This window comes from Nyctereutes procyonoides, unplaced genomic scaffold (genome assembly GCF_905146905.1).
Source record: "Nyctereutes procyonoides isolate TBG_1078 unplaced genomic scaffold, NYPRO_anot_genome, whole genome shotgun sequence".
NCBI lineage: Eukaryota > Metazoa > Chordata > Mammalia > Carnivora > Canidae > Nyctereutes > Nyctereutes procyonoides.
The window spans coordinates 57,203,933-57,225,907 of NW_026575043.1; the positions used below are offsets into that span (position 1 = coordinate 57,203,933).

The 21,975-nt window shown below is 40.8% G+C and overlaps 1 protein-coding gene and 1 non-coding gene across 4 annotated transcripts in view; both read right to left on the reverse strand.

The window, feature by feature from the left end:
* The window catches only part of ZCCHC8 (zinc finger CCHC-type containing 8), a 31,744-nt gene extending 10,297 nt beyond the window's left edge, over window positions 1-21,447 (reverse strand). Inside the window, exons 1-10 of one of the 3 annotated variants that reach the window (XM_055322411.1) lie at window positions 20,975-21,447; window positions 20,500-20,637; window positions 14,167-14,241; window positions 12,536-12,641; window positions 10,991-11,068; window positions 6,506-6,609; window positions 6,324-6,389; window positions 5,687-5,747; window positions 5,080-5,222; window positions 4,207-4,349 (exon numbers count right to left, since the gene is read on the reverse strand). In XM_055322411.1, the coding sequence (XP_055178386.1) occupies window positions 4,207-4,349; window positions 5,080-5,222; window positions 5,687-5,747; window positions 6,324-6,389; window positions 6,506-6,609; window positions 10,991-11,068; window positions 12,536-12,641; window positions 14,167-14,241; window positions 20,500-20,637; window positions 20,975-21,213 (1,153 nt within the window). In that variant the 5' untranslated portion in view covers window positions 21,214-21,447. Of the gene's footprint in view, window positions 1-4,206; window positions 4,350-5,079; window positions 5,223-5,686; window positions 5,748-6,323; window positions 6,390-6,505; window positions 6,610-10,990; window positions 11,069-12,535; window positions 12,642-14,166; window positions 14,242-19,197; window positions 19,239-20,499; window positions 20,680-20,974 lie in introns of all 3 variants that reach the window. The other 2 variants (XM_055322410.1, XM_055322412.1) reach the window with 2 other exon arrangements.
* On the reverse strand, window positions 13,592-13,724 carry LOC129508460 (small nucleolar RNA SNORA9). The gene has a single exon (XR_008664194.1). It is a non-coding gene; the product is annotated as a small nucleolar RNA SNORA9 (small nucleolar RNA).
* Window positions 21,448-21,975: the final 528 nt, after the last annotated feature.

Sequence of the window (21,975 nt, forward strand, 5' to 3'; positions counted from 1 at the left end):
TAAAAGTCTAGTTTGCACTGATCTGATGATATGCCTGATGCTCTATTGCAATGTCTTTATTTAATTTAATATATAAATAATTCTTAGTATGTATCAGACACTGTTTTAAATGGTTTCCAAGTATTAACTGTTCATCTTCATAACAACTTTAAGAGGTACATACTATTAAAACCATTTTACAGATGACAAAAGGATATTTGGGAACCACTTCTATTCTGAAAACTACTAAATAAATCATGCATTTATTTTGCCAGTCCTATGATGTCTACATACATAAGGTAATCAGAGAAGTTTCTCTTTAGATAAGTATTCTAGCTAATAAGCTGAGAAGTAACGTATGAATGAGGATATAACCATTTTGCAACCCATCATTAACAGGTTTAGGTTTAGATAGGCAATGGTCCTTGGTGACTGATTCCATTACAATAAATGGAGAACAGAGGAATATGCTACAGTAACACACCATGGGGAATGCAGTAGCAAAATCCTGAAAACTTGAAAGGACAAAATACAGTTTTGTTAAAAACAAGGGTAATCTACAGATTAAAAGAGAACCTACAGAAACTGGCTTGAGAATTGACACTTCTATATGTCGGCATGACTTGGGGATATGTTAAAAGGGCTGTCCTAAATAACTCTTTGGCAATAATTGAGAAGGGGTGGCTTGGTGAATAAACATATTTTTAATTACCTAATACACATTAAAAAAGATTTTTTAAATTTATTTATTTGACAGAGCACAAGTAGGGGAAGGGGCAGAGGGGGAGAGAGAAGCAGCATCTGCGCTGAGCAGGGAGCCTGATGTGGGGGTCAATCCCAGGACCCTGGGATCATGATCTGAGTCTAAGGCAGACGCTTAACCAACTGAGCCACCCAGGCACCCTGAAACATTTTTATTTTTAAAAGATTTAGAGTGGGGCACCTGGGTGGCTCAGTCGGTTAAGCATCCAACTCTTGGATTTGGCTCAGGTCCGGATCTCATGGCTCCTGAGATGAGCCCTGAGTTGGGCTGCCCACTTCATGGGAGTCTGCTTGGAGGTTCTCTCCTTCTGCCCCTTTCCCCACTCATGTACACATACACACTCTCTCTCTCTCTCAAATAAATACATAAATTAATAGACAAATAAATGAGATGGTCAGGAAAGGTTTCTCTAGGGACACCTGGGTGGCTCAGTGGTTGAGCATCTGCCTTTGGCTCAGGGCATGATCCTGGGGTCCCAGGATCGAGTCCCACATCGGGCTATCTGTGTGGAGCCTGCTTCTCCCTCTGCCTACGTGTCTGCCTCCTTCTCTCTGTATCTCTCAGGAATAAATAAATAAAATATTTTTTTTTTTTAAAAAAAGGAAAGGTTTCTCTGAATCTGAACCCTAAAATCTAACCAGTTCTGTTATCATCTTTTATTTATTTATTTTTAAAAGATTTTATTTATTTATTTATGAGAGACACAGAGAGAAAGAGAGAGAGAGAGGCAGAGATACAGGCAGAGGGAGAAGCAGCCTCCACGCAGGAAGCCTGACGCAGGACTTGATCCCAGGTCTCCAGGATCAGGCCCTGGACTGAAGGCGGCGCTAAACCGCTGAGCCACCCGGGCTGCTCCCAGTTATCTTTTAAAAATACATTTTACAGGGATCCCTGAGTGGCGCAGCGGTTTGGCACCTGCCTTTGGCCCAGGGCGCAATCCTGGAGACCCAGGATCGAATCCCACGTCGGGCTCCTGGTGCATGGAGCCTGCTTCTCCCTCTGCCTGTGTCTCTGCCTCTCTCTCTCTCTCTCTCTGTGTGTGTGACTATCATAAATAAATAAAAAAAATTTAAAAAAAAATACATATTACATAAACATCCTCAGAAAAAAACATAGAGCATTGTTTCATCCATCCATGCAGATTCTTTCTTTTCTTTTCTTTTCTTTTTTTTGATGTAAGATGAATGAAATCACTGGTAAATTAGGCAGAAATTCAGTACAGCACAGAGGTTTTGCCATGTCAGCTCACACAGATTCATTCCACTCTAACTCCTGTGAGAATTCCACAGCCCAGATCTACCATCATTTATTTAGCCATTCTTCTTTAGGGCCTTACCACTGTTTTTAAGTTTTCATGGTCATATTCAACGCTACAAAAATACGTATACATTCTTTCCTTGTGCATAAGTGTGAATTATTTTTCTAGAGTAGATACCTAAGAGAGTTCTAGATCACAAGAGGCTTTATGTATTCTATATTTCTTAATATATTTCCTGATGAACAGATTTCTGTCACTATTTCTTTTTTTTAAATATTTTATTTATTTATTCATGAGAGACAGAGAGAGAGAGTGAGAGGCAGAGATACAGGCCAAGGGAGAAGCAGGCTCCATGCAGGGAGCCCGACGTGGGACTCAATCCCGGGACCCCAGGATCACACCTTGGGCTGAAGGTGGCGCTAAACCACTGAGCCACCCAAGCTGCCCTCTGTCACTATCTCTTTTCTTTTTTCTTTTCTTTTTTCTTTTCCTTTCCTTTTCTTTTCTTTCTTTTTCTTTTTCTTTCTTTCTTTCTTTCTTTCTTTCTTTCTTTCTTTCTTTCTTCTTTCTTTTTTACATATAGATTTTGTTTATTTATTCATGAGAGACACAGAGAGAGGCAGAGACACAGGCAGAGGGAGAAGCAGGCTCCACACCGGGAGCCTGACGTGGGACCCAATCCCGGGACTCCAGGATCACACCACTCTGGGATCAGGGATCCCTGGGTGGCGCAGCGGTTTGGCGCCTGCCTTTGGCCCAGGGCGCGATCCTGGAGGCCCGGGATCGAATCCCACGTCGGGCTCCCGGTGCATGGAGCCTGCTTCTCTCTCTGCCTGTGTCTCTGCCTCTCTCTCTCTCTCTCTCTCTGTGTGTGACTATCATAAATAAATAAAAAATTAAAAAAAAAAATCTTTAAAAACCACTCTGGGATCACACACCGAGCCAAAGGCAGACCCTCAACCACTAAGCCACCCAGGCATCCTTCTGTCACTATTTCTAAGGAAGACAAGAGCTTATGAAAACCAGTGGAAGAGCTGATGCTCTGGCCTATGTAGTCACTGAGCTGGTCCAGTTAATCATCTGGTAATTCTCAATGAAATTTTAGTTCCTTCCTTGTAAAACAAAGGAAACGGGGTGCCTGGGTGGCTCAGGATTGGTTAAGCATCTGCCTTCGGCTCAGGTCATAATCTCAGATTCCTGGGATAGAGCCCCATGTTGGGTTCCCTGCTCCACAAGGAGCCTGCTTCTCCCTCTCCCTCTGCCTGCCACTCCCTGTGCTTGTGCACTCTGTCTGTCTCTGTCTCTGTCTCTCTCTGTCAAATAAATAAATAAATAAATAATAAATCTTTAAAAGAGAAAACAGGGATGCCTGGGTGGCTCAGCAGTTGGGCAGCTGCCTTCAGCTCGTCGTGATCCTGGGATCCCAGATGGAGTCCCACATCAGGCTCCTGTGAGGTGCCTGCTTCTCCCTCTGCCTATGTCTGTCTGTCTGTCTGTCTCTATGTCTCTCATGAATAAATAAATAAATCTTGGGACGCCTGGGTGGCTCAGCGGTTGAGTGCTTGCCTTCGGCCCAGGGCATGATCCTGGAGTCCCAGGATCGAGTCCCACATTGGGCTCCCTGGGTGGAGCCTGCTTCTCCTTCTGCCTGTGTCTGCCTCTCTCCCTCTCTGTGTCTCTCATGAATAAATAAGTAAAATCTTAAATAATAAATTTTTAAAAAATCTTTAAATAAAAACATAACAAAAAAAATAAACAAAGAAAACACCATTGAGATATTTTCTAGTTAACTCAGCACACACTAAACAAGCCAGCCATTCCTATCAGATATTACTGTAGTTCTCTTATTTTTTTTAATAAATTAATTTTTATTGGTGTTCAATTTACCAACATACAGAATAACACCCAGTGCTCATCCCGTCAAGTGTCCCCCTCAGTGCCCGTCACCCATTCACCCCCACCCCCCACCCTCCTCCCCCTCCACCACCCCTAGTTCATTTCCCAGAGTTAGAAGTCTTTATGTTCTGTCTCCCTTTCTGATATTTCCCACACATTTCTTCTCCCTTCCCTTATATTCCCTTTCACTATTATTCATATTCCCCAAATGAATGAGAACATACACTGTTTGTCCTTTGTAGTTCTCTTATTAAGAAAAAAAGAAAAAAGGTAACATTTAGGCTGACTTATCTAACCTAACATACTATACCTTTTCCATCGTAGAGTGCAAGCCCTGAGTTCTCAAGTTCAGCCTCTTTGAGCCACCCTGGTGGGTACCCCAGCTGGCGCATCCGATATATAAAAGGCGGGAGGCTTTTGTCGGTCAGACCTAGCGCGTCCTGAAGTTCCTCACTGAGAAAGAACACAAGGGGAAGAAAAAATACAGGATTCTTGTTTGGATGGAAACACACACTGTCTCAAATGTTTTTTTTTTTTTTTTTTTTTAAGATTTTATTTATTGGGATCCCTGGGTGGCGCAGCGGTTTGGCGCCTGCCTTTGGCCCAGGGCGCGATCCTGGAGACCCGGGATGGAATCCCACGTCGCGCTCCTGGTGCATGGAGCCTGCTTCTCCCTCTGCCTGTGTCTGTGCCTCTCTCTCTCTCTCTGTGTGTGTGACTATCATAAATAAAAATTAAAAAAAAAAGAAAGAATAAAATCACTTTATAAAAAAAAAGATTTTATTTATTTATGAGAGAGAGAGAGAGAGAGAGAGAGAGAGAGAGAGGCAGAGACACAGGAAAAGGGAGAAGCAGGCTCCATGCAGGGAGCCTGATGTGGGACTTGATCCTGGGTCTCCATGATCAGGCCCTGGGCTGAAGGCGGCGCTAAACTGCTGAGCCACCAGGGCTGCCCTGTCTCAAATGTTTTAAAACAACTATGAGTCTTATGTCACACATGGTGACATGGTGCTTAGCAGATCCATGGGTGTGATTCCAATGAACGTTTCTGAATGAACTGGTGCATATTCTCGAAAGCTGTGCCAGAGCACCCCTATATCCTGATGAGTACCCTCAAAACACACAGGATGCTCCAATACTGCTGACATGGAAATGATATTCTATGGGAAAATAACAGAGGTACCTAATGACTCCTGGCTTGAATCTTCCAAATCTTTCTTCCACCTCTTCTGCATGGTATCGCTGCTGGAAATTCTGGCTATTTGTCTCGCTGCAGGCATCCATATACTCTTTTCTCTTTTCACTTATTCGAGCAGCATTCCGCGGCTAGATCACAGTGCATTTGAGAAGAACGGAAACAAGCAGTTTAGAAATATTTGAGGAGTTAAGTATACCTAAGCATTCTGTTTCAGGTCAAGCAAACAGATGATCCTAGTTTTAATATATAACAAACAAGTAAAAAAAAAAAAGAGTAGATATTTTAGAAAAATAAGCAAAGAAGCAGTCACCTTCTTACTACTCAATATTATCTTCCAATAAAATCAAGTTTTTAGAATAAACTCTAAAAAATAACTCCTGTTTCACTCATCTCAAACAAAGAGCACTGTAATAATTCTTTTTAAAATCTAAGATCTTAAAATTTAAGTACAAATTTGAAAAGGCTTCACATTCAAGGACCAAAAGAAAGTTAACATAGCAAGTTTCTTTAACGCAACGCTATAAATGTGTGGAAAACATTAGGAAGTTCTAGTTCAAAGATTTTTTTTTTTTTTTATATGAGAAAAATTTACCATTGGGCAATCTTTCATTTGATGTTCTTCAGAACCACAATTGAAACAGTGAGGCTTTGGCCTATTTGGTCAAAAAACAAAGATGTGCATAATGTAAATGAAGACATAAAAGCAAATCAATACAATTCTCTATGACAGCGAAAGTGTACCAGAGAGACAAGAAAGCACGCAGATCCCAGATCACTAATATCTGCAGTCATGAGTACACTTTCACCTCCTGTACTCAGCAATTTAAATAAACAGTACTTTTAACCAACTCTTCTAACCAAGGACCCTTAGGCTCCCAAATGATCTGTCACCTCTGTGCTTTGTCAGTGGTTAATAATAGAACAGAGGCAAACATATTATATTTCCTTTAGGTAACTTGGGAAGGGGCAGGTCATAATAAAGACAACAACAACGACACCTTTCCACCCACCCGAGCAATATTAGGTGTGAACTAATGAATTCCAACAAATGGCTGACGGACTTACACATTTAATATGGCTATATATCAATATTCTAGCTTAATCTGTACTTTATTTATAGTAAGCCAGCAATGAAGAATATTAATTTTTCAAGCTAAAAGAGTTTATGGTTTTGGTTAAAAAAAAAGTCTTAAAAAGAAGAAGAAAACAAAACAACTCCCCACACAAACCTTTTTGCCTTTACTTGTATTTCTTGCCCTTCTAGAGAAACAATGTGGCTGAAGACTTGCTGGTACCTTTAGTGAATTTTATTAAGGAATAGTTATCATACTCTGCAAAATTTGGTAAGTTTTTTTAAAGGTGAACTTAATGGCAAGATGCATAAAAGATCTTCGTTCACTATGTAGGATACTTGGGTATTTCCCATCCTTCGGTAAGCTGAGGGTTTTCATTTAGTAGCGGTTGCCCCAATTTATCAAGGCAAAAATTAGTAAAATACAGGACACTTCCTACAACCTGCAGAAAACAAGTCAAAAAATATTGCTATTTAAGCAGGAAAAAAAAAGACATTAAATTATGTAAGACTATGATTAATTGTTTTAACAATTTTGGAGGATATTATTAGAAGTCATAATCAACTCCCTAGTTAAAGAAGCCAGATTCTGAGGTGTAAGCAAGAGCTGCTTCTTTAAATGCCCCTGTGTCTCCCAGGTCAGAGTTCCCCTCTGAGGAGATCATTACTATCCGCTGCAGTCTCCTCAGACTTTAAAAATAAAAACTTTGACTCTCATGTTTCCCTCCAATTCCCCATCTCTTTGTTTCCCTTTGGCAGCAAGACAATTCAGAGAAGTCATCTGTGTTTACGATTTTCATCCTCCCTTCCACTCCCTTTTTTTTCCCCCTCTGATTCTGGGGGAAATTTTCACATGGAGAAGTTGAAAAAAATGGTAGAGAACACCCAAGTACTTACTCTCCACCTAGATTCAACAACTGTTGGTATCTTCCATGTATGTGTGTGCCCACATGCATGTGTGCGCTCTCTCTCACACACACATGTGCTTACTTTTCACTGAGTTATTGGAAGAAAGTAAGCCACGACCATTAACTTAGTCTAAGCCAATATTTTCTCTCGCCTGAGATTAACGTAGTAACTCCTAACTGGTTTTCAGCTTCCACAGATAACCAGCCAGACTATTGTCATGACCCTTCACCTCTGAACACTTCAGGATGGATCTTCTGAGGATAAGAACATTCTTCTTTTTTTTTTTTTTGAACATTCTTCTACAAGACACAATACCACTGTCACACCCAAGAAAATTAATAAATCCCTGATATCATCTATATCCAATCCGTACTATTTTCCCAACTGTCCCCAAAATGCCTTTTTTTTTTCTAAGCCAGGATTTAAGGTTCATGTGCTGCATTCAGATGTTATGTCCTTTTAGTCTCGGGATGCCTGGGTGGCTCAGCGGTTGAGCATCGCCTTCGGCTCAGGACGTGATCCCAGAATTCCGGGATCGAGTCCCACATCAGGCTCCCTGCATGGAGCCTGCTTCTCCCTATGTCTCTGCCTCTCTCTCTGTGTCTCTCATGAATAAATAAATAAAATCTTTTTTTTTTTTTTAAAGATTTTATTTAGGGATCCCTGGGTGGCGCAGCGGTTTAGCGCCTGCCTTTGGCCCAGGGCGCGATCCTGGAGACCCGGGATCAAATCTCACGTCCGGCTCCCGGTGCATGGAGCCTGCTTCTCCCTCTGCCTGTGTCTCTGCCTCTCTCTCTCTCTGTGTGTGTGTGACTATAATAAATAAATAAAAATAAAAAAATAAAGATTTTATTTATTTATTCATGAGAGAGAGAGAGAGAGGTACAGACACAGGCAGAGGGAGAAGCAGGCTCCATGCAGGGAGCCTGACGTGGGACTTGATCCTGGGTCTCCAGGATCACGCCCTGGGCCAAAGGCGGCGCTAAACCGCTAAGCCACCAGGGCTGCCCAATAAATAAAATCTTTAAAAAAATAAGTCATTTTATTAGTCTCTTTTAATCTGGAATAGTCCTCCACTTCTTTTTTCTTTGATCCCTGCCAATCCCTCTTGAACATCTATCTCCAGGAAGGCTTCCGTTCCTTTATGGTGCTACGTTCCCCAGTGACCCCCACACGGCCACATTCACTGGATAGCTCAGTCTTCGTCTCAACCTGTGAGCAACAATCGACACAGGGGATTCCTCCTTCCTCAGAGAAACCTCTAGGCTTCTAGGACACATGCTCCAGTTTTCTTCCTACCCTGCTGACTAGTCCTCCTCAACTCTCCATCTTCTGTGAGACTTGGCCTCAGTCATCCTCTCTAACCTGCACTCTCGAAGTGGTTGCCCAGGCCCATGGTACAAAGGACTATTACATGCTGACAACCCCCAGACATCCAGTTTCTACCTCCTAAACTCTAATCTTATATATTCAAGTGTCAATTGACAGCTCTCCTGGACACGTAAGAGGCATCTCAAACTCACCTACCTAAAATAGCACTGGGATTCCCATTCCCTTCCAAACCCGCTCCTCCTGCCAGTTTCCCATCACAGAAAAGGTGAAGACATTCTTCCAGCTGCTCAGATCAAAAACCTGAGTCATTCTGACTTCTGTTTCGCTTTCGCTTCTATACATCCAATTCATCAACACATTTGATCAGTTCTATTTTCAAGGTATACCCAGTTCTAACCACTTCTCACCTCCGCCACTGGCTCTTTAGACTGACTAACCTGCCATGTTCTCTCACCTGAGATCAATCTATTAACTTTCTAACTGGCTTCCAGCTTCCACATGTAAACCAGATACAGACTATCTTCCACAGAGAAGCCAGTTCTTCTAAAAATTCAAGTCGTATCATGTCACATTTGTACTTAAAATCCTCCAGTGGCTTGTCATCTCACTCAGAGTAAAACCCAAAGCCCTCACTATGACTTATGAGGTAACATAAAGATTTAACTATGTTCTATGGGCGCCGGGGTGGCTCAGCTGGTTAAGCATCTACCTTCAACTTGGGTCCTGACATCCAGCCTCACATCTGACTCCTTGCTCAGTGGAGGGCCTGCTTCTCCCTCTCCCACTGCCTCTCTCCCCCTGCTTATACTCTCTCTCAAATAAATAAATAAAATCTTTAAAAATATATAAATAAATAAATCTATCTTATGTTCCAGTGTCAGAAGGCCTGGCTTTGTCGCTTACTAGCTAAGGGACCAATGGCAAGTTACTTAGTTTTCCATGTCTGTTTCCTCATATGTAAAATGAGAATAATAATAGTACCTTCATGAGCAGTGTCTGTAAAGAGATTAGAAAAGTACTTGATACATAGTGAGCAACCTCTAAGTGTCTGCTTCTGCCCCAGGGGTTTCCACTTACTTTTTCTACAGCCTGGAGTACTCTTCATTCAAACTATACTATAGCTCACTCCCTCAATTTATTCAGGTCTCAGCTCAGAGAGGCTGTCACCATCTACTCACTCTACAAACCAAATGCCCACAGCTACCCTCTAACTCCTTATGCTGATCTAGTTTTTTCAGAACACTGCTTTCCCCCATTAGGATGTAATTTAATGACAGCAGAGACTTAGCCCTTCTTTTTCATTGCTGTGTCCCTGGAATCCAAAAGGGATAATAATATAATAATAATAATAATAATAATAATAATATTATATTTATTCTTTATTAAAAGACTAAATCATACATAAAATTATCCCTTTCCAGGCAGGTGTCACCCTAAATCCCAGAACCCTGGAGTTAGATAGGACATGAGAAGTTATGTAGTTCAAATTTTTTCTTTAGGGATGCTTGGCTGGCTCAGCAGTTGAGCATCTGCCTTTGGCCCAGGGTTGATCCTGGAGCTCGGGATCGAGTCCCACATTGGGCTCCCTGCATGGAGCCTGCTTCTCCCTCTGCCTCTCTCGCTCTCTTTGTCTCTCATGAATAAGTAAGTAAAATCTTTAAAAAAAATGTTTTTCTTTAAAGTGCCTTGAGTTTTTACAGTGACATGGAATTTGCTGGGTTTTTTTGTTTTTGTTTTTTTAATGAGACCTACTCCACTTCATTTTCACATCTCTGACAGAAATTTGCACTAAAATTTGAGTTGCAATGTGCCTGTTTGTAGTTCATCCAGTCACTGGTCCTGGTTCTGCCACCTGGCACTACAGTGATCTAAAATGACACCTTTTGCAAACAGACTTTATTACATTTGCAGAGATGTGATATCCCCTGTCAATCTCTTCAGCAATGCTGGGGGCTCTTCATCACCCCAGCAGCCCCATGTCTTCAAGACTGTGACCTATCAATGGGGCACAATACTCCCTAAACATAAAAACTAGTCTGCCTTCAACAGAATCTAGGATTACATCATCTTCCTTAAAAAACCTCTAAGTTGCAAAATCACAGCACTCCATTGCACTGACAGTGAAATTCCGGCTAGGTGCAGAAAGGCCTAAATGTAGGCTTATCTCTGTTATGCTGCTTCTATTTTTCACCCACCATTTGAGCTTGTCAACATTTTTATCTATCTGCCATCTGTTATATTAGTTACTTATCCATCCCCTCTCAGCTTCAGCCATCTGTAAGTGCACCATGCACACATTCTAGATCATCATCCACATTCACGAACATCAACAAAATAAGGTTTGTCAGGACAAAAATAAAGTCCTCCAAAGTATGCCTGTTGCATATGCAATAGGTATTAAAAAGCAAACTATACTATTTAGAGGCTGAAGTCTATACCACTGTTTATAACAAATTTCATGAAAGGATGGTGATCATTTGATGACATATGGCTATACCATCTAATCATTTCAATGCCACCCAAATGACACAGGATAGGAAACATGTTATCTACAGAATTCAAAACTAAAATGTCCAAACTTACACTGAAAGCTTCCTTGTTGTTTTCAATGGCACAGGATTCTTCTATTTTATGGTCCTCTTCTAGCATAACACTAGATGGCTAGTGCAAAGAAAAACACATTACAAAAGGTAACCAATTTTTAACAACTTCGAATCTCAAATATTAGAAATTTAAATACACCCCTTTATCTTCTAATATATACCACTAAGGTATATAAAGTTTTTAATTCATCATTGTCATAGGGTAAATTTAGAGGCTAAAAATGTTTATGAAATAAAATTTCACAAGCAGGAAAATTTAAAAATTATAAGACACAAAAGACAGCACCTTCTGAAGCATTAGTGTACATTTTGCTTTTATGTTATTGAATATTAATTCATTTATTAAATTTAATGAATTAAATATTTAAACTCTCAATGCTTAAATTGGCAGAATTTATCTTGAAATCAGATAACCAGAAAGATAAAAAAAAAATGGGACTCTACATTACTGGTCAATATGGATAATAGAACTCTCATAGAACTCACACCACTATAAAATTCTAAAGTGCTCCTTTAATAAAAAATTAGGTAATATTCAGTGTGGTTATTATTAAATGCATTGTTTCTTGAATCTTTAAAAATTGTATATGATACATGAAAACTAAAGGTGGTAAAAATGTAATCAGAACACTGTTCCCCAACCTGAGGATAAACAGCTAACAATCCTTGTTTGAAGGACTCTACTTACCTTAATTTTGAATTTAAAAAAAACCTTCCAAAAAAAAGCCCGAAACCATAATTCTGATTTTTTTAAAATATTAAATTCAGGGCAGCCCGGGTGGCTCAGCGGTTTAGCGCCGCCTTCAGCCCAGGGTATGATCCTGGAGACCCGGGATCGAGTCCCAAATCGGGCTTCCTGTATGGTGCCTGCTTCTCCCTCTGCCTGTGTCTCTGCCTCTCTCTCTGTTTCTCATGAATAAATAAAATTTTAAATAAATAAATAAATAAATATTAAATTCATGCTCATAATAGTCACAAAATTTCTGAGATTTCTCTGGACATGCTACCGATTTTTTCCCAATAAATAGAAGGGGAAAAAAGAATGGCATGGGAACCTGTTGGTTTTTAGAGAAAAAGAATTCATCTTTTATAAACTCCAAAAATAGATATTTTTTTTTCTGGCTTAAAATTAATGTTTTGCCCCAAACCATGTGTCCAAGTGAGGAAATGGGAAAAAAAAACTAATTTTGAGTGAAGCCAGGTCTGAATACAACTCCCCTGAGGGAAGGAACCACACAGTGCAAAAGAAGCCCCTGTGGTGGCACTGGTCAGATCAGTGAAGGAAGCTGAACTGAAGGATGGGAAGAGAATAAACAATCTTAACAACCTTGTTATTTTTAAGTTATAGTTGACATACATTATATTAGGTTCAGGTGTAGGACATAATGGTTTCCATTTTATCATTTTCATTTTGATACAAGAGGATCCCTATGGTCTAACAATTGGCAGTGAAAAGCACAACCTAAAAAAAAGAAAAAGAAAAAGCATAACCTATCAATCTTAAAGTCTCTTAAGTTTGAAATACCTGGGGCAAAAGATTAAAGGAAGTCTTTTCCACATCATTTTTCTGCTGTTCCTCAAATCTTTTTACTAAATTTGATACAAATTCCTCTATTTCTTGATGATATTGCCTGCATGAGAGGACACAACAGTCAGAACCCAGAGTAAATACTGAAACAACTGCAGTCTTACACATTATTAGAAGATGTCAGGAGTAAATTCTGTTATTCTGTTCTTCAGTGATTTATCTAATCACTGACTATAACACTCAGGAACATATTTCTTAAGAAAAAAAACACACATTGTTGCTGAGTGAATAAAATGACTATAACCTCACTCAGTGTTTGGCATGTAACAGTGGCAAACATTTATGCTGAGAATAGATAGATTTTATTTATAAATTTTACACACTTGAATTTTGAATAATCCATGTAAAACACAGTTCAAAATCCAAAAGAAGTAAAAGGATTATGTAATGAAAAGCTTCCCTACCTTCCCTACCTTCCCTACCTTCCTCCCAGATACGCCCTATGCACATATAAGAAAACACCTATATAAATGTTAAGCTGGGGAAAAAAAATGTAATAGAAACACAACGTGAAGTAGCAAAACTACTGAGGTCCACCTACTCCAGCTTTCCAGGTCAAGAACTGCCTTCATCACATATTTGTTAACACTTGTTCAGGAGGTGCCAAAGGAGAGACCAGGTTAGGCTGCAGTGGGGCAGCCAACTTGCTCTTCACCAGACTTGATCTTTCAGGTCCCTTTAGCTCTGACATTCTAAGATTTCTGCAAGCAAAATGGTAGATATATGGTGCAGAAATGAGATTGCCATGAGCTACAGGAGATGCTGATTCAAATCCGATGGTGACAGCAGTGCTAGTGCCCAGTACCTTGCTACTGCCACACTCACCATCCGGCGTCCCCACACCTCAGAGCCTTGGGTTCCACCTGGGCTGAGATAAAGTAAGTAATGGGCCTGCCACACAGCTAACACTCTATATATGGTTCCCATAACCTTCTTTACCTTGCCTAGCACCTAAGATAACAATAGATTCAGTGAGCCAACAGAATGGCAACCAATTGTCTGAAATGTCTAGGACCATGTTCTGAGGAAGAGATAGGGCACAGCCTCAAACCATTTCAGGACATTCTAGCAAGCACTGCAGGAACGCACAGTCACCCTAGACCCAAGCATGCTGGAAGGCTTGCAAAGGTCTAAGTCTCACACTCACAAACATAAAATCATGTGGCTAAGTTTTAAAGAGTGCCAACAGGGTAAAAGTACCTAATTTTGGGGGAAAATCCATTAGCATTACTTACTGCTGTGGTGGCAGTTGTCATGTTTATTAGAGGCTATTACGGGTGCTCATTTAGCTGGCTATCTAAGAAATAGTTATTATTAGTATCCTGTTTCCCATTAAGGAAACTGATACACAGACAGGGTTGTGACCTGCCCAGATTCACCATATTTAGAAAGTAGGCGCTCAGTTTCAAATTCAGGTTTACAGATGCTAATGTCCTTAGTCTTAATCATGATTCCCTAAATTTTAATTAAAGATGGAATTAAATACAAATGAAAACAGTACACTTATAGAAGACATTGTTTCATAAACATATTAACTCATCATATGTAGAAAAGGGAAAATTACTTACTTTGAAATAACATTGTTCATAAATAGAATCTGTAATAAAGGTCCATCTAACTTAGTATTGTTCACCAATATTCCACTAAAACAGAAGTTAAAACATATTCTTAGAAGATATTAAAGCTCATAAACGTATAAACACATAACTTTTTAAAGTATTAAGTACCAAAGACTACAGAATATTTTACAAATAAGATCAAGAACCACCAAGAACTCTTGTTTTCTCAAGAAAAATCTGTTTCAGGGACATCTGGGTGGCTCAGTGGTTGAGTGTTTGCCTTCAGCGAGGGTCCCGGGATTGAGTCCTGCATCCGGCTCCCTATGGGGAGCCTGCTTCTCCCTCTGCCTACATCTCTGCCTCTCTCATGAATAAATAAAATCTTAAAAAATATATATCTAAGTTTTCACAAAATTTTACCTATTTTAATGGTGTTACATAAACCTCTATGTAAAACCCTCTACCCCTTACATATTTTTAAAAATATTTCATGGGATCCCTGGGTGGCACAGCGGTTTGGCGCCTGCCTTTGGCCCGGGGCGCGATCCTGGAGACCCGGGATCAAATCCCACGTTGGGCTCCCGGTGCGTGGAGCCTGCTTCTCCCTCTGTCTGTGTCTCTGCCTTTCTCTGTGACTATCGTAGATAAATAAAAATTTAAAAAAAATAATAATAAAAAAAATAAAAATATTTCACATAAAATTTAAAACCACAGTTAATCTTTCAGTTTTCAAACAAAAAAAAAATTCCTTATCTAATGGCTAGTTCCTTTACAGACTATGGGAAGGGAGGGTCTGGATAAACTAGCAGATTACAAGAATATATTTCTAAAAAAATCAGAATGAATTTAGCTTAGGAATATATAGGAAAATGAAACAGTTTATAAATATATGGACAGCCTCTTAGAGCAGAGCACCTTCCAATATTCCAAATCCCAGATTCTAAAGCAGAGATATAAAAAGTATACTGTTCTTAGATTTGATTTTCAAATACTGGGGGGAAAAGTAGAATGTGGCCCCAAGACCTGCACAATATCCCGGTGGTAACCTGGACCAGCTGAGTCTCAGATTCCTCCTCTTCCCACCTGCCTCCTAGTCCTTTACCTACACAGCATGTGAAATAAATCAGTCTAAATTTGGAATTGCTTGCATCAAGAAACAAAATTAAATAATATGGAGAAGTTCAGAAGCTTATTTGAATTTGCACAAACTTCTCTTTTTAAAAATACATAATGTCTTGAAGTGCCTGGGTGTCTTAGTGGGTTTAGCATCTGAGGCTGCTTGATTTCGATGTCATGAGATTGGCCCCTTGCTGAGCTCCATGCTCGCAGCAGAGTCTGCCTGAGTTCCCTCCCTCCATCTTCTCTTTCTAAAATGAATAAATCTTAAAAAAAAAAAAAAAAGACTTTTTTGGGGGGCACCTAAGGTGGCAGAACTGGTTAAGTGACCAACCCTTGGTTTTGGCTCAGGTCATGATGTCAGGGTTCTGGGAATCAAGCCCAGGGAAGGGCTCAGCACTGAGGCACTCAGTGCAGGATAGGCTTAAGACTTTCTCTGCCCCTCCCCCTGCTCTCCTGTGCACTCACATGAGAGCCCTTGTGCTCTAAAATTAAAAAAACCAAACAAAACAAAAAAAACAAAAAACAAAAAACATGACGTTTTAAAAAACCACATGCAATTATTGTATGGTCCTTTTTTTTTTTTTTTTTTTTTAAGATTTCTATTTATTTATTCATGAGAGACCCAGAGAAAGAGAGAGAGAGGCAGAGACACAGGCAGAGGAAGAAGCAGGCTCCACACAGGGAGCCCGATGCAGGACTGGATCCCAGGATCCTGGGATCACGACCTGAGCCAAAGGCAGGTGCTAAACCACTGAGCCACCCAGGGATCCCCAGTTGTATGGTACTCGACTAGAGTCCAATTTGAGTGACCAGCTATAAAGACATTCAGTTGGGGAAATCTGAATATGGACTGAGGTGGGAATGTTATTTAAAAAATCATACCAGGGACATCTGTGTGGTTCAATGGTTGAGCATCTGCCTTCGGCCCAGGGCCTGATCCTGGAGTCCTGGGATCAAGTCCCACATCAAGCTCCCTGCATGGAGCCTGCTTCTCCCTCTGCCTCTCTGTGTCTTTCATGAATAAATAAATAAAATCTTTAAAAAACAAAACAAAACACGGCAGCCCCAGGGTGGCTTGGCAGTTTAGTGCCTGCCTTCAGCCCAGGGCCTGATCCTGGAGACCTGGGATCGAGTCCCACGTCCAGCTCCCTGCATGGAGCTGCTTCTCCCTCTGCCTGTGTCTCTGCCTCTCTCTCTGTGTGTGTGTGTCTCTCATGAATAGATAAATAAAATATAAAAAAAAAAAGAAATCTGTAAAACAAACAAACAAAAAAACAAACAAAACCAAACCAGTGGGCAGCCCAGGTGGCTCAACGGTTTAGCGCCACCTTCAGCCCAGGGTGTGATCCTGGAGACCCAGGATTGAGTCCTGGGTCAGGTTTCCTGCATGGAGCCCGTTTCTCCCTCTGCCTGTGTCTCTGCGTGTCTCTGCCTCTGCCTCTCTCTCTCTCTCTCTTTGTGTCTCTCTCATGAATAAATAAATCAAATCTTAAAAAAAAAAATCATCCCAGATACTGTGATGGTGGTGGTGTGATTATGCATGACAAAGTCTTGTTTTAAAAAGTTACATGCTGAAATATTTAAGGTAAAATGTGTATGTGGGATGAAAAGGAAATATGGCCAAATATTAACTTAAATATAGTAATGAAAAAACCTGGTATTAATTGTAATATTTATTTTCCAGACATTTGCAACTTTTTTTTTTAAGATTTATTTATTCATAGAGACACAGAAAGAGAGAGAGAGAGAGAAGCAGAGACAGAGGCAGAGGCAGACGCAGAGGCAGAGGGAGAGGGAGAAGCAGGCTCTATACAGGGAGCCTGATGCCGGACTCGATCCCGGGAGACCAGGATCATGTCCTGGGTCAAAGGAAGGTGCTAAACCACTGAGCCACCCAGGGATCCCCACAACTTTTCATAATATAAAGTTAAAAATGTTTATTGCACAAAAAAGGGAGAAACTCCTGATCATGACAGTTCCAAAAATAAGGATTAAACCAAAAGGCTTGTGGTACAAATTTTACCTAAATAATTTTATTTCTTCTTGTTTTTAAGTTTCCCGTAGAATGTTTTATCAGTCTGACAACATGAAGAGCACTAATTCTAAAAAGAAAATTTTTTTCTTTTTCTTTTTTAGAAAATTTTAATTTATTCCTTTTTGAGGACACTAATACTTGCCTCAGGTATTGGCAAAGCCCACAATGCTATCATTTAAATGGGTGATTATAAAAAAATAAATAATAAATAAATAAATAAATAAATAAATAAATAAATAAATGGGTGATTATAACCCCTTTATAAATGAGTATTTGTTTAAATTATCAACTCAATTAGAAAGTCTGCTTATCAGGTGCCTGGGTGGCTCAGTGTTGAGCATCTATCTGCCTTTGGCTCAGGGCATGATCCTGGGGTCCTGGGATGGAGTCCCACAGGGGGCTCCCTGTGGGGAGCCTGCTTCTCCCTCTGCCTATGTCTCTGCCTCTCTGTGTCTCTCATGAATAAATAAAATCTTTTTTAAAAAAGTGCTTATTTTTAAATATTTTAAAAATTATGATTTTTGAGGAATCCCAGTTCTATTCAATATATTTAATATCTAACCATAAACAAGTTTAAATCCACTAAGTATGCTCACATTGAGAAGTGAGGTAAGGCATACAGAGGCTTCCAAAATACATCTGAATTCTGAATTTTTTTTTTTTAATTCTGAAATTTTAAACTTTTAGTCATCAATGTAGCTGGTTACTTCAGCTGGTTCCAAAGACAAAAAACTCCATGTGACACTGGATCATGGGCCCCCAAAATTCTAAAAGCCTGACAATACTATTCCACATAATAAGGTTGTCCTTTGACAAATATTTTAGATTCATATTACGGGAAATGAGCATTTACTCCTTTTTAAATTTTTTTTTTGTTCTTTCTAAAATTTTTTAAAAGATTTTATTTACTTATTCATGAGAGACACAGAGAGCAGAGGCAGAGACACAGGCAGAGGGAGAAGCAGGCTCCATGCAGGGAGCCCGATGTGGAACTTCATCCTGGGGCCGAGGGATCACGCCCTGAGCCAAAGGCAGACACTCAAATGCTGAGCCACCTAGGTGTCCTATACTCACTCTTAAAGTCAGATGTCTGAATGCAAACTTACTCATTGTACTTTCTTCAAAAGCAGTCATTTCTCTTTTCCTAAAATGAAATCTTGTATCATTTCTATTTAGGAAAACATCTCAACCGTGTAAATAAATCTTCACCTAGTGTAATACTATAATATGAATCCTAGAATAACTCCAATATTTGTGGAGTAAGAACGGCTAGGTTGGCAACTTGCCTGTTCTGAATATTAAGTCAAAATTTTCTGGATATGTTTCACAAATATTTTTAGCCAGTAAGTCAGTTTAAAAGTTACTCAGGTATACAACATAATGGTTCAATATTTGTATATGTTGTGAAATGATCAGTGCAATAAATCTAGTTAACATCTACCCCGCAAATAAACCAATAAATTAATTTAAAATTTAATGCAGGGACACCTGGGTGGCTCAGTGGTTTAGAGCCTCCCTTCAGCCCAGGGCACGATCCTGGAGTCCCGGGGTCGAGTCCCACATTGGGCTCCCTGCATGGAGCCTGCTTCTCTCTCTGTCTGTGTCTCTGCCTCTCTCTCTCTCTCTTTCTCCCTGTCTCTCATGAATAAATCAATAAAATCTTTTAAAAAAATTAAAAATTTAATACAATTTTAATTGTATTCAAATAAATTAAAAAATTCAAATTTTACCTCCAGAAATTAAAAGCAAAGGATCATGACTGATTTTTGTAGAGTACACTGAACAAATAAAAACAATACAAAAATCCTAAATACTTTTTACAGAGAAATTGTAGCTACATATTCAATATTAATAAAGGACAATGATGTAAGTGCAATATCTCATACCTTGGTCGGGTCAGAATGTTCAATTTTCTTTTAAGTTGTTGATGTTATTACTTGTTAAGGAATATAAGCCCTCATTAAACAGAATCACAAGTATCATAAAACTCAACTACTCACTCCCTACTTTACGTGTCAGAATGTTAAAAGACCCGCAAATATTTTGAGGATGATACACTTAACGGAGCTCCTATTTTGTTGTAGAACTAGGCATTTAAACCTAAAAATTAAAATAGTTTTCTCATCTCTTCTTAGATATTCTGGGATCCCTGGGTGGCGCAGCGGTTTAGCGCCTGCCTTTGGCCCAGGGCGCGATCCTGGAGACCCGGGATCGAATCCCACGTCGGGCTCCCGGTGCATGGAGCCTGCTTCTCCCTCTGCCTGTGTCTCTGCCTCTCTCTCTCTCTCTCTCTCTCTCTCTGTGTGACTATCATAAACAAATAAAAATTAAAAAAAAAAAATAAATAGATATTCTAAGGCAGGGTCACGTAGTTCAAAAGTGACTAACCAAACCAAAAATGTTATTCCGAGTGACACCCCATCAAAATTTAAACAGCAATTCATTTTAAGAAAAAGCAGCATGGGACGCCAGGGTGGCTCAGTTGGTTAAGCATCCGACTCTTGATTTAGGCTCAGGTCAGGAGCCTGCTTAAGATTCTCCATCTGCCTCTACACCCCCCCCCCCCGCCACTTGTGCACGCACTCTCTCTCAAATAAATAAAATAAAATAAAATAAAATAAAATAAAATAAAATAAAATAAAATAAAATAAAATAAATAAAATAATAAAATAAAATAAAATAAATAAAATAAAATAAAATAATAATAAAAAGAGCAGCCTGATAAGCAATAAAGTCAATATGGTAAAACAAAGTCCTGATGACAAAAGAATCTAGGATAGAATCTTTGGATGTTCACCTTACAATCCTTTCAACTTTTCTGTATTTTGAAATCTCGCATATTAAAAGGTAAAGGAAAAAAAAAAAGCATCATGAAAAATCAAACTTCAAAACCCCTTAAAGATGATTTACCAACCGCTTTTAGGGGTTTATTTCAAACGGGAAACTATGTGAACCCGAAATCACCCGCATATAGTTCCAAAAAAAAAAAAAACCAAAACCAAAACCAAAACAAAACAAAACCACTCTCTAAGAACGTAAAGAAACATACTAACTAATCTTGCTAGAAAGGCTGTCATCATGTAACTAAGCCGAACGGAAACTTATCTGGCGCGTTTTTCCTAAAGCTTGGCAACGCACCTTCACCACGGAAGGCATTTCAAAGTCGAAGAACTTTAAAACGGACCCACCCAACTCTATCAGGCAACTGGCCATGCCTCGCTGATGCCTCAGCTCCTTGAAAGCCCCCGACCCCGCACCCTGGCCACTGGCTTCGACCCCACTGTAAAGCACAGATCCACGCGAAGGTCTGAGCAGCCGGCTCTCTCCTACGGACAAACGGCAAAATGACTGCATCGACTTGGGCTTGGCTGCAAAACACAAAACACAAAAAAAGGCAGAGCGGATAAGGACTTCAGAGAGGACAAGTGGGGGCCAGCCTACAACCTAGCAGTCTGGAGGCACCCTAAAAACCCAGCCCCAGCTCGGAGCTTGGGGGTGGGGGGAGCCGGCGAGGAGCACGTCCAGTCCAGGACGCGGGCCCCCGCGGCGGCGGCGCACGCGAGCCGAACCCTCCGTTCTCCGCCCGCCAGCGGCGACGAGAGACGACTCGGGAACTCCGGCCCCCCCGGGTCTCCGCCGCGCCCTCCCAGACAGGCCGCCCACCGCACGCCGGCGAGCCGGCCCGAGCGAGCGGGAAGGATATTCTCGGCGCGGAGCTGCTCGATGGTTTCCTCGCACTGCCGAAGCCGCTCCCGTAGCCCCGCGTCGCCGGCCCCATGCTCGTCCTCCTCGTCGCCGTCGTCGTCCTTGAAGCGGGTGTGAACGGGCTTCGGGATCGAGTCCTCTGGGTGGTCAAACGCCTCGAACAGCTCTAGGTCGCCAAAATCCACCTCCGCCGCCATGTTGGGCTGTGGGAGAGATTCGAGAAGAGGCGGAGCTGGCCGCCGGCCCGGGGGCGATGGTTGTAGGGCGGCACCGCTCGCTAGGGCTCGGACCGCGCCAAGCCACCGGGTAGACTTTCTCCAAACGTAGGCCGCCGAAGCTGCACAAGGGGCGGGTCAGCCCCCGAGAGACTACAACTCCCAGAATGCAATGGAAGTGACTCAGAGTCACTTCCGAGATTGCTAGGGAGCATGGCATGCTGGGACACATGGTTTCTAAGCGACTGTTAACTCATTGTTTGCATTGCATAGTGGGATTGTTCCTTTTTAAACGTGCGGAAAGCGTGCCTAGATCAGAATGGGTTAAAACAATATACCTTGTTCCTGTGATGCATCCAAGGCTGAAAAATCAGAGCGTGACGCACGTCTTATCACAGATTCTAGTGTGCGTGCTAAATTGCAACAACAGAATAAGGAACTCTAGTTTTGCCACAAATTCCCTCCGTGATCTTGGACAACCTATTTCAGTTTATTGGGCTTGTTGCACTTTTTCATGAAACACAGGCCAGCCAAATCAGACCGTTTTAGACTTGTGTGTTGCGGGTTTCCGTGGTTTCTCTCGTTCAATCTCTCATTCATTCAATAACATTGCTTTCCCACGTTCAAAGTGCCAGGCCCTGTTCTAGATCTCCAGGATGCAAGAGAGCAAAATAGAGAAATTACTGCTATGGTGGAGCCTACAGGCTAGCAAAAGGAACAAACAACAACAAAACAAAAAATCCT